At 39.9% G+C, this 12,349-nt stretch overlaps 1 protein-coding gene across 3 annotated transcripts in view; it reads right to left on the bottom strand.

Annotated features, from left to right (window-relative positions):
- CBFA2T2 (CBFA2/RUNX1 translocation partner 2) overlaps nt 1–12,349 on the bottom strand; it is a 149,191-nt gene that overhangs the window by 15,589 nt on the left and 121,253 nt on the right. For all 3 annotated transcript variants that reach the window (XM_006089410.3, XM_014456473.2, XM_023754377.1), the window contains exons 4-7: nt 7,875–7,964; nt 3,496–3,677; nt 2,354–2,607; nt 2,018–2,103 (exon numbers count right to left, since the gene is read on the bottom strand). In XM_006089410.3, coding sequence (XP_006089472.1) covers nt 2,018–2,103; nt 2,354–2,607; nt 3,496–3,677; nt 7,875–7,964 — 612 coding nt within the window. The remainder of the gene's footprint in view (nt 1–2,017; nt 2,104–2,353; nt 2,608–3,495; nt 3,678–7,874; nt 7,965–12,349) is intronic.

Raw genomic sequence — 12,349 nt, 5'->3', positions numbered from 1 at the left:
TCTGTCATACTGTCAACAATAAAAAAATAAAAATAAATTAATGAGAATAAAAACAATACTTAAAAACAAAAAGACTATGGTGAAACCTTATATATTTGCGTAAACACACCAAGGTATCTGATGAAGCTGGCGATTTATTAAGAATGTTATCAGAGAAATAATGTTCAGAGACAATTTTTATCACTCAAGAGACAAAGAGCTTCTGTATATATACTTTAATGCAGTACTATATCTTCTCTTCCCTTTTCAGTGAGAAGGGAAACCCTCTCTTACAACGAGACAGAGAACTTGGGCTTGCATTCTGATTCTCATTTGTTTTTGGAGAAGCTCCATCTATTAACACTTCCTATATACCAGGCCCTGTGATAAGCACCTTACATATTATTACAACCCTCCTGTAAATTCAAATACCGCAGTTTTAATAAAAAAATAGATTTTAAAAAATTATAGTTTCAGGGATACAACATAATGACTCGATATTTATATACCTTACAAAGGGATCACCATGATAAGTACAGTAACCATCTGACACTGTACATGGTTATTATAATATTGACTATATTCCCTATGGTGTACATTACATCCACATGACATTTATTTTATAACTAGAGGCCCGATGCACGAAGATTCGTGCAAGAATGGGTCTTCCTTCCCCTGGCTGCCAGCACCGCATTCCCTCCGGCCCGGAGCCGCCTTTCCCCCTTCCCACGCTGCCCAGAGGCCCGGAGCAGCTGGGGCAGTGCGTAATGCCTGCGTTGTTGCCCTGGCAACAACACAAGCATCCCACCCCACCCCTGGCCACTCGGCGCCTGCGTATGCAAATTAACCCACCATCTTTGTTGGGTTAATTTGCATACTCACTCTTTATTGGCTGGTGGGCATCATGAAGGTATGGTCAATTTGCATCTTTCTCTTTTATTAGTGTAGATTGGAAGTTTGTACCTCTTAATCCCCTTCACATTTTTCACCCATCCCCTACTCCTACCCCTCCTCTCTGGCAACCTCAGTTTGTTCTCTGTATCTGTAGTCTGTTCCTGTTAGGTATTGTTTGTGCATTTGTTTTTTGTTTTTGTTTTTTTAGATTCCACATGAGTGAAATCATATGGTATTATCTTTCTCTGACTGACTTATTTCACTTAGCATAATACCCTCTAGGTCCATCTGTGTTGTTGCAAATGGTAAGATTTCATTATTTTTATGGCCAAGTTAAAAAAAAAAAAGGAATGGAATTTTTTTTTTTAAGTTATAAAAATTAAGGCTGAAAATGGTGAAACAACAAAGATAGGAAGTGTCAAAGCTGGGATCTGAATTCACAAACCTCTATTACCTGACTTTACTTGGTTAAGACTTGAAGTGATCACAAAGATTTGGGAGTTACTCTTAGCTCTTTAGCTGGGGGAGCAGTAGAAAAATCAGCTTTTATTGCAAAGACACTGTGGCTCTGGTTAAGTGTCTTGAAACATACATACTCTATTACTATTGGTGATATTAAGAATTAGAAGTATGAACAAGTTAGGTCCAGAGGCATGGGGGGGGGGGGGATAGCGGGGACAGGAAGAGATTGACCAAAGAACATATATGCAGCCCAGCTGTGTGGCTCACTGGTTGAGCGTTGACCCATGAACCAAGGGGTCACAGTTGTATTCCCTTCCCGGTCAGGGCACATGCCTGGGTTGTGGGCTCGATTCTCAGTAGGAGGCGTGTAGGAGGCAGCTGATCAATGACTCTCTCTCATCATTGATGTTTCTATCTCTCTCCCTCTCCCTTCTTCTCTCTGAAATCAATAAAAACATATTAAAAAAGAAGAACATATATGCATAGCCCATGGACATAGACGATAGTGTGGTGAAGGCCTGGGTGGGGTAGGAGCTGGGTGGAAGGGGGAAAACAGCAGGAAATTGGGGGACATCTGTAATACTGTCAACAATAAATTAAAAAAACAAACACCCCACTTATCTGAAAATTTTAAAAAAGAATTAAAAGTAATAAATATGAAAATTATACATAAGATTCTTACATGATCAAGATGTTTCCATTCATCAGCCCATTCCCTTTCTGTCAAACGGTGGTCTACCAACTCATCTTGATAGCCTCCATTTAGACCTATTAGAAATTAGAGATTAAATTTGAGGATAGAGTGAAGAATACAGTAAATAGAATTCTATCAAGTAAACACACACATTCATACAAACTGTGAGCACGCTACGAAGGCAATGATTCACAACAGAGTGTGGGAGCCACAAAATGACATAAAACCACCCCAAAAAAATTACCATTAAGAATATATTTTCGAACTCCTATAAATAGATTATGAAAGACAAAAAAACAAAAGAAAAAGGTTTACGTCACTTACTAAGATTGTGGTGTCTATCACGAACTTCTCGGTGTTCTAACATCTTGTTGGGTTCACGATATAGGTGGGAAGTTGCAATATCTTCTAAGGTGTAGTGCTGAAGAGGTGGAGGTGTAGGATGGAACTGGCCCCCAGGATTCATAAGGGGCACACTGAGGGCAGGACTGTGCCGAGGAGCAGGGCTGATTGTACACACTCTCTTGGCAGGAGGTTCAGGAGGAATTGTATCTCTTTCAAAACCGTTGTCTTCCCTCCTGCGCAAAAATTAAGTAGATATCTGAGCCCATCAACAAGTGTTCATGCAAACATATCCTTGAGCATCTACAATGTGCTAGGCATTTTCACAAACAGGAAGACATAAGGACAGGTTTGACATAAGACATGAACTGAAATGTCTTCAGAGGCCAGAGAGATAATGGAAACTGCTGATTTAGTCCAGTATAAAAAGAAAGGTCAAATTCATCCACAATAAGGCAGAAATATCTAAACCTCATGAAGCAAAGTGAGAGACTAAGGAGACAATGGCATTTTCTTATATAATAAGAATATGGAGGACTATGGGTTCTACAATGATTAGAAATTTGCTACTGTAGAGGTCAGTTATTGAAAATAGTTCGCCAGATTGAAGGGAAAAGGCTGAATAAGTAATACACTTGTGAATTGGTTGGGCTTTTAGTAATTTAGCTTCAATTACAATAATTTTCCATTGCTGTTAAAATATTTCTTCTTTGACAAACTATAAAATACTGTGGTAGACATTCATACTGAAATATCCAGAATTAATTAAAATAACGTCAGCCTTCAAAATAATGGTGATTCATTAACATGTGTTAGTAACTAATTGTTACACTTTTACAAAACCTCACATATCAGAAAAAAATATCTTAGGCAGCTTCTTTCTATGGTTCTGGAACAATGGACACATAGGATACTCTAGAGCAGAGTTTCTCACCAGAGGCATAGAGAGTCATCTGAAGCATTTCAAAAAAATACTCATGTCTGGAAGTTACACCTATAGATTTGAGAAGCATTCTGAGTCCACACCTATATACAACCACAGTAATAAAATTTTCTTTCACAAGCAAAGAGGAAGCTCAGTGGTCCCAGAAAAAGGAAGGATGAACAAGCTCTTCTCTGCTCACCTTTCTGGACTTGGCCTTTTCCCATTTCCATGCACTTCCATGAGCAGCTCAGAAGAGTCAGCAGGTGAAGCAATACTTGTGTTGAGCAAAAGGTGTTCATGCTGAGCCAGGTACTGGGATGGGGTCTGCTTGGCAGCCCGAGCGCAGTGCAGCAGTTCTCGCTGCAGCAGGGGCAGGTTGGCCTTGAAAAAAAGAGGCAGGGATGGGAAGGCAGTTTTCCCTGTGTTGGGCCCCTCACAATAGGGCCCAGCACCTCAAAAGGCTCTCAAACAAGATGACACAAGACCAAAGCCTTTCTCTCCTTGTCAGTCTGAAGAGTATTGGGAATAACTGGAATTAAGCCTTAGACTAGGCTCTGAGGATACACAGGTAACCCAGGGGCAGAACTGATTTCTCAGTGTGGTACCCTCATTGGGCACATTTCCTTATTTTGTAAAAGGACAATAATCATGTACTGATTATTTTTCCTTCCCCTCAAACTGAGGAAACCTTTAGTGTGGACAATTCATATAAAAAAACTCTATACTCTTTCAATTGAACTCTAATTCCTTCACATATAAAGGTACTTTTCTCATATTCCTTCTTTAAAAAAAATTATATCCCCCCCCCCCCAAATTTAGAAACAATTCAGCCCTGGCTCGTGTGGCTCAATTGGTTGGGCATTGTCCTGTTTCACCAAAGGGTTACTGGTTCAACTCCTTGTCAGGGCACCTGCCCAGATTGTGGGCTTGATCCCTGGTGGGGGCATACACATTAATATTTCTCATGTTCTCTCTCTCTCTCTCTCAAAATTAATAAAAAATCTTTTAAAAAAATTTCAGACCACGCCCATAACATAAGTCTTTATTCTAGAGGAAAAAGATGAACAAGTGAAAAGAGAGTTTTAATCATCCCTTTACCAAGGGTTAATTTAGCAGACACCATAATTTGTGACTGTTTAAAGCATAAATAAATTGACAAAAACCCAAATGCTAGCCAAAAAGCTTCCATAACAACCTACCTCATGCTGTTTTCCAAAATAACACAGTTAAGAATAGGGAATTTGATGATATAAGGCACTTTAAAAGTCTATTCTATAACCTCAATCTTGTAGCAACTATAAAAACTTAATGAAAAAATACCATGCCAGATCTTTACATCTGTGACATGTATGTACCCTTTGATGAACTGAAAAGAAAGAAAGCTAATTCTTCCCTAATAACACAAATTGCACAAATCCTTCATGATTCCAGTGTCTTGGGGGAAATAACTGTCTACTGGCTCTGACATACAGAAAACAGCAAGATAGAACTAGCACAGCTGTTAAAGGGCTGAACAAGGCACCACAGACTGCTCCGAGGGGCTGAGTCTTCAATGCTGTCAGAACAGAGCTACAACTCAAGCTGTTTGCCAGAGACCCCTGCATTTTCCTCCATGTCTCCTAGGCTCCCATTTAAAAGGTTTAAAAAAACTGGTATCAGTACTTTAGTAGGATGAGCCATCTACTTTTTTAAAAAACTGTTGCCTCTCACATGTGTCCCAATCAGAATATGTGCCCTGACTGGGAATCGAACCAACCACCTTTTTGGTGTTTGGGTCGATGCTCCAACCAACTGAGTCACACCAGCCAGGACAGATGACCCACCTTCTTGATGTCATTACATTTTTGTATGAAATGAAGGTAAACCAAAAGAAGACAAGAGGAACATATTTACTAGCCAGATATTTAGGCTTTGTGAGTTAAGTGGCATAATTGAGGATATTAGGTGGATATGCATATACAAGATAGGAAAACAAGTTTCCAAATATTATCTTGACAAAAGTCAAAATATAAAAGCAATTGAGTACAGTTTTTTGGTAATATCAGGCTAATGAAAAGAATGGTATTTGGAAAGGAATGGATTAAGGAAAACAACTTAATTGGGATTCAAAGATAGTGTTCCCTATTACCAAATCAATTACAAATGTTCATTTGTAAAACCAATTCTTTTAAAATTATTAATAATTTATTTTAATATTTATTGTTGAAAGTATTACATATGTCCCCCTTTATCCCCTATTGGCCCCCTCCAGCCTGCCCCTGCCCCCACCGCCACCCCCACCCCCACCCCCACCACCTTATTGTCTGTGTCCATGGATTATGCATACATGCATACAATGTCTCTTCAAGGCTGTATAAAACCATGTGGTGGGCTAGATTTGGGTTACAGGTATTTAAACTATGCCTGATCTAGAGCACACAGATATCTGACTATAGTCTTTCACTGCCTTTAAGCTATCCATAACTCTGCAAATTATAGAGAACTGATAGCAATGCAAAATACTTATTGTCTATGGACTTGCATAAAATTATGTCCAGTAGAGATTCAATTAACTTTTCTTGCCCATTGTAGACGAAGTCAATTATACCTCTGTTTGCCCATTCATATCAATAATACTGATTTTAAATGTATCTATTCTTTGGGTTCTCCCCTGAACTGGTTCTAACACCTTACTGATTAATTAATAATGAATTAAATAAAATCTTTGACATGGGTTCATTTTTTCTCTGTGAGTCATAATGATGCGATATCTGTTTTTAAAAATTACTATTTAATAGGAAGAAATAATAACTTTACAGTGGGAAAGTACGACATAGTCTTTACCAAGTGACCAAAGTCAACATCACCAATTATGAGACCAATTAACACCTATGTCTCCTGACAGAAGTTATATCTTAGCTGCTATTTACTGCCTAAATGCATAACATGATTCTTATCATGAGGAAGTGTCAGAAAGATCCACATTGAGGTACATCTATAAATTAGCCATCTTGTACTCTTTAACAATGTCAAGATCATAAAAGACTGAGAAGCTATTCTAGATTAAGTAGACTAAAGGGTCTTGGGTTTGATTCCCTGTCAAGGGCACATACCTGGGTTGCAGGTTAGATCCCCAGCCCTGGTAGGGGTGCATGCAGGAGGCAACAGATCGATGTGTCTCTCTCATGTTGATGTTTCTCTCTCTCTACCCCCATTCTCTCTCTCTAAAAAATCAATGGAAAATATGTCCTCAGGTGAGAATTAACAAGAAAGAAAAAAGACATGACAAATAAATGCAAGATGTGACCCAAAAACTAAAAAAAAGGTTTTCTTTTGCTGTAAATATTATTAGTGGAATATTTGATGAAACATGATAAGGTCTATAGTAATAGTGTTTTATCAATGTTAATTTCTTAATTTGATAATTATACTAAAGCGATTCAATGTATCATGTCTGTAGCTTATTCTCAAACATTTCTGAGGAAAAAAATAAATCTAAAGACAAAGAGAATAATAATCCAAATTATAAAATATTAACATCTGGGGAGTCTGAGTGAAGGGTACAGAAAAAATTTTCTTGTACCATTTTGTAACTTTTCTGTGAGCATGAAATTATTTCAAAATAAAGATTTTTTTTAAAGGGCATATTACATATAAATCTCAAAAGCTATGTTTCAGGGAACAGTAATTCCAGAGGAATTGAGCTATACAAAACTGGGGATACAATGCTTTCCCACATGCTCTCCTGTCCTTAGGGCAGCAATTTTCAACCAGTGTGCTGCAGGAATTTTTAAAACATGCAGTACCTGACTATTTAGTCAGGGGCACTGATCTCTGTCCCTTAGATTGTCAAATTAAAAAATGACAATAGCCAATTGTGGGGAGCCGCTATAGGGTTAAACCTCGGACTGACCTGTTGGCAAAGTCACAAACAAGTCCCAGCTTAGAGGGCACAGTCCTCTTAAGCCTAATTAGGCTTGACCTTATGACGCTCCCTCGCCGACTCCGTCCACACCTTTGGGAACCCCTGGACCCCCGGGGCTGGACCCCGGGAGCCAATATAACAATAGCTGTCTGTTGTGAATGAACCAAAATTATACCTATTTTCTTGGTTAGATCATCAAAAATTATATTTTTGATGTGCTGCAGAATTTTAGTAATTAGTTTATGTGTGCCATGAAATGAAAATTACTGCCTTAGGGTTAAGAGTCTGAGCTGCAAAGGCCTCTCTTTTGTCTGATAGCCTCCTTACAGATAACACATTCTTCACACTCTGGCCACAACCCAAAGATTTAGTGTCTAGTTACTTCTGCTAAGACCCCAGCCTCCATACCACCTTTATACCTCTGGTCCATTCACAGGAGCTCCTGTGTGTTATTAGCAGAATCTGCATACAGACCACAACTCAAGGCTTTTATAATTCTCATCAAGTGTAAGACTCACCTGCAGACTGCACTCACATTTTTCTAGCAGTCCACAATAAAGATATGAAAATGTGCAAGCTGCCCAAATTTAGATCACAGAACAGGGATCAGTAGCAGATCTTGAGGAAATGTTAAGATAAATAATTACATTCAGTAATTATCTCATAAAAATTACCTTGAGGAATGGAATCACAAAAGGACGAAGAGGAAAGTTTGTAGCTTCTTGGAGCTTGCAATGGAATTCTTCAATTGTTACTGTTGAGTTCTGAAAAGAGAAATAAATAACCTTGTTAACCTCTAAAAGAAGACACTGTCCTCATATAAATCCTTTTAAAATCACAAAGTATAATTTCAAGAGTACTATTGTGATCTCAGATCATTCTCAAAGATTAACCAAATTATTTCCTTTATAAAAGAAGTTCAGCCTCCTTGACTGTCCTTTCTTTACTACCCCAAATCTAAATTCCCCTCTAAGGTCAGCAGCCTGGGTTGCAGAATAGGCACTCAGGTCCTCGGTACTCAGGGTTCATGGCAAGTCACCTCAGGTACAGAAACCAAACTTACAATGTTTCCAGTTGAACAGATTCTGATCAGCCTACGATGTCAACTTAAAAGACTCACCCCAGTGCCTCATTCCTTCAGAAGTTGGTTTCTTCATAGGTTCTGCCTATCTCCTAGCATTAGTTCTCCAAATCTTCTAAATTCAAAGTTTCTTATTTTAATTAAATCTTTATTGTTCAGATTATTACAGTTGTTCCTCTTTTCCCCCCCATAGCTTCCCTCCACCCGGTTCCCACCCCACCCTCTGCCCTTAAACCCCACCCCCCCGCACTGTCCTCATCCATAAGTGTACGATTTTGTCCAGTCTCTTCCCGCACCCCCACACCCCTTTTCCCCCCTGAGCAGTCCACTCCCTTTCTATGTCCCTGTTTCTATTATATTCACCAGTTTATTTTGTTCATCAGATTATTTATTCACTTGATTTTTAGATTCACTTATTGATAGATGTGTATTTGTTGTTCATAATTTGTATCTTTACCTTTTTCTTTTTCTTCCTCTTCTTAAAGGATACCTTTCAGCATTTCATATAATACTGGTTTGGTGGTGATGAACTCCTTTAGCTTTTTCTTATCTGTGAAGCTCTTTATCTGACCTTCAATTGTGAATGATAGTTTTGCTGGGTAAAGTAATCTTGGTTGTAGGTTCTTGCTATTCATCACTTTGAATATTTCCTGACATTCCTTCTGGCCTGCATAGTTTCTGTTGAGAAATCAGCTGACAGTCGTATGGGTACTCGCTTATAGGTAACTAACTGTTTTTCTCTTGCTGCTTTTAAGATTCTCTCTTTGTCTTTTGCACTTGGCATTTTAATTATGATGTGTCTTGGTGTGGTCCTCTTTGGATTCCTTTTGTTTGGGGTTCTCTGCGCTTCCTGGACTTGGAAGTCTATTTCTTTCACCAGGTAGGGGAAGTTTTCTGTCATCATTTCTTCAAATAGGTTTTCAATATCTTGCTCTCTCTCTTCTTCTGGCACCCCCATAATTCAGATGTTGGTACGCTTGAAGCTGTCCCAGAGACTCCTTACAGTATCTTCATCTTTTTGGATTCTTTTTTCATTTTGCTTTTCTGGTTGGGTGTTTTTTGCTTCTTCGTATTTCAAATCTTTGACTTGATTCTTGCGATCCTCTAGTCTGCTGTTGGATCTCTGCATAATATTGTTTATTTCAGTCAGTGTATGCTTAATTTCTAGTTGGTCTTTTTTCATAACCTCAAGGGTCTCACTAGATTTATTGAGGGTCTCACTAATTTTATCGGCGGTTTCTAGAGTATTCTTGAAAAACCTTATAAGTGTGGTTTTGAACTCTACATCCAGTAGTTTGCTTTCCTCCATTTCTGTCATTTGTGACCTGTTTCTTTGTCTCTGCATTTTGGCTGCTTCCCTGTGTTGATAGAGTGGCTTTCTGTGCTAGGTGTCCTATAGGGCCCAGTGGCTCAGCCTCCCCAATTACCTGAGGTGGACACTCTTGGTGCACCCCTTTGTGGGCTTTGTGCACAGTCTTGTTGTAGTTAAGCCTTGATTGTTGTAGGTATCACTGGGAGGAATTGACCTCCAGGCCATTGGCTGTGAGAATCAGCTGTGTCTGCAGTGGGAGAACTTTTGTGCTGGAAACACCCTTCTGGGGCAAGACTTGCTTCAGTGGGGTTTTGGTGCTCACTGAGTCTGCCCCCTGAGTGTGTCCCTTATGGATCTGAGGAGCTGTAATCTGGATGGTCCCACTCTGACCACTGGGTACACTGGCTCTTGGATCTCTAAGGAGGTGCTAATCTAGCCTCTGCCTGAGGCTACCCAGCAGGAGCTATGGAGAGATCTGCAGATTCCTCTTCTTTGGGGTTTGGAGGTGCCCAGATGAGGCCCAGCTGTGAAGCAATGCAAGCTGCTGTGGGGCCTTGGGCCTTCTCTTGGAAGTTCTGGGTCTGTCTGGCCCAGCTGCAGTCTGTTAGGTAATTTTCAGATTGCAAAGGGCCAGGCCTTTCATATGCAAAAGCCTCTGCCGCAGCTTGGGTGGGGCGGGGTCTCAGGGAATCAACAGGGAGGAGCAAACAGCTATGGCTGATCCTTAGCTCTGCCCTAAGAGGCCCTGCGTCTCAGTGTCCTGGTAATCGCTGCAAGCACCTCTGAGAGAAAGCCGCCCTCGAGTTCTGAGTTCTGCCTGCTGCCAGACAGTCCAGTTTCTCCCCGTATGAGTCTGGGTCCCCAGAGACTTGCCTGAAACTGGAGTTCAGAGCAGTCGGGAGCTTAAGACTCCCTCCCGATTGAAAAAGACAGCCGAGTCCTCAGTTGCCAGCCCTTTCCACGTGTGCTGCGTCCTCAGTTGCCAGCCCTTTACACGTGCGCCGCCGTACCTCTGCACTTTACTTCTGCACCTCCTCTGAGTCTCAGTGTGCTTTTCTCTTTCCTTCTAGTTGTAGAATTTCCACTCAGCCAGCCTTCCTGTGGTTCTGGATGATGTTCATTTTGTCTTTTAGTTGTGTTTTTGAAGTGGTTGTGTGAGGCAGCAATTTCCGGTGTTTACCTATGCCGCCATCTTGGTTTTTCCTCCTAAATTCAAATTTTTAAAAGAAACCAAACATGTGCCTTCTGCATTGAAGACTTGTTTTCAAATCAGAGCACCTCCAGACAGGCAGACTCTCATTGGTAGACATTTTATTTATTAAAAAAGTTATTAGCATTTCCTCTGTATTTTTTCAAAAGTCTGACTTAAAACTAGTATGCTCAGCTCCTCTGCTAAAGGGAATATATAAATAAAACTATTTTCTTTGAAGTTCACAAAATACTTTTATTTCAACTCCCCAAAACACAATACAATAACAAAACAAGTTTAAAAACAAGCAAAAACAAGAACTTGGCATTAATCTGAATTCTTGCTCCCCTGAAAGAACAATTACCACTTCTGGGACTTTTACAAAATCATCAAGTATTCAAAAATGTAACATGTACCATACAAATTATTCATCAGCGTCACATTACTTAATAAGAAATGGAAAACATATGGGTCTACCAATAAGAAACTGAACTAAAAATTATAATCATACCTCACAGAACACTTAAAGGGGGGGGCAGGACAAATTTGTATGAATGAATGAGAAAGGTGTCTGTAATTTACTGTTATGTGAAAAAACTCAGAAACAGAATAGTATGTTTCCAAAAATCCATTTATGAAAATAACACACACACACAGTATTTTAAGTATCTGGAAGGACAATTACAACAGCAGTTATTCTGAATGTGAAATTATGTTGGATTTTCCAAATATAACATATAAATATTCAGCAAAAATAAATTCCCTTTAAGAGAAAAAGAGTATATAAAATTTAAGCATGTTAAATAAAAATATTTGAACAGTTTACTTCATTTCCTACTAAAGGTTTTTTAAAAACTTTTAGTACTTGTTTTAAGTACTGGCATTTGCATAATGCAACCAAAGGTACTAGTAATCAGGAATAAAAAGAGAATAATAGTCTGTCCCTACTACAGTGAATGTAATCAGGCCTCAAAAAGTGAAAATAAGTAAATCGATGGAAAAGACTGTATGAATGACTGTGAGTTTTCTTGTGGATGGATAAAGGAGGAACTGTGTGGTACAGAGAAATAGACTTAGGCCAGTGAAATGGACTCAGGGGTATTAGTATTGGAGATGCAAGGCAATCCTTTGAGAGAGATGAGTCACTGTTTTTTTATCCTTTCTTCTCATTCAATTATCCTATACTAGAGGCCCTATGCATGAAATTCGTTTAAGGGGGTCAGCCCCCACCGCCGTGGCTGCCTCGGCCCCTCCCCCACCCCCCACTGCCAAAGTGGCTGCCTCTGCTTCGGCCCCCACCCGTGATGATGGGCGTCTCTGCCTTGGCCCCTGCCCGCCATGGCGGCTGCCTCTGCTTCAGCCCCCGCTGCCACGGCTTCATCCAGAAGGATGTCTGGTCTAATTAGCATATTATTCTTTTATTATTATCTATACTAATAAAAGGGCAATATGCTAATTAGACCGGACATCCCTCCAGACAAAGCCACAGTGGCGGGGGCTGAGGCAAAGGCAGTTAGGGGAGACCAGGCCGGCAGGGAAGGGTGGTTAGGGGCAATCAGGCAGGCAG

The sequence above is a fragment of the Myotis lucifugus genome, unplaced genomic scaffold (assembly GCF_000147115.1).
Source record: "Myotis lucifugus unplaced genomic scaffold, Myoluc2.0 scaffold_60, whole genome shotgun sequence".
NCBI lineage: Eukaryota > Metazoa > Chordata > Mammalia > Chiroptera > Vespertilionidae > Myotis > Myotis lucifugus.
This window is presented reverse-complemented; position numbering and strand designations above follow the sequence as displayed.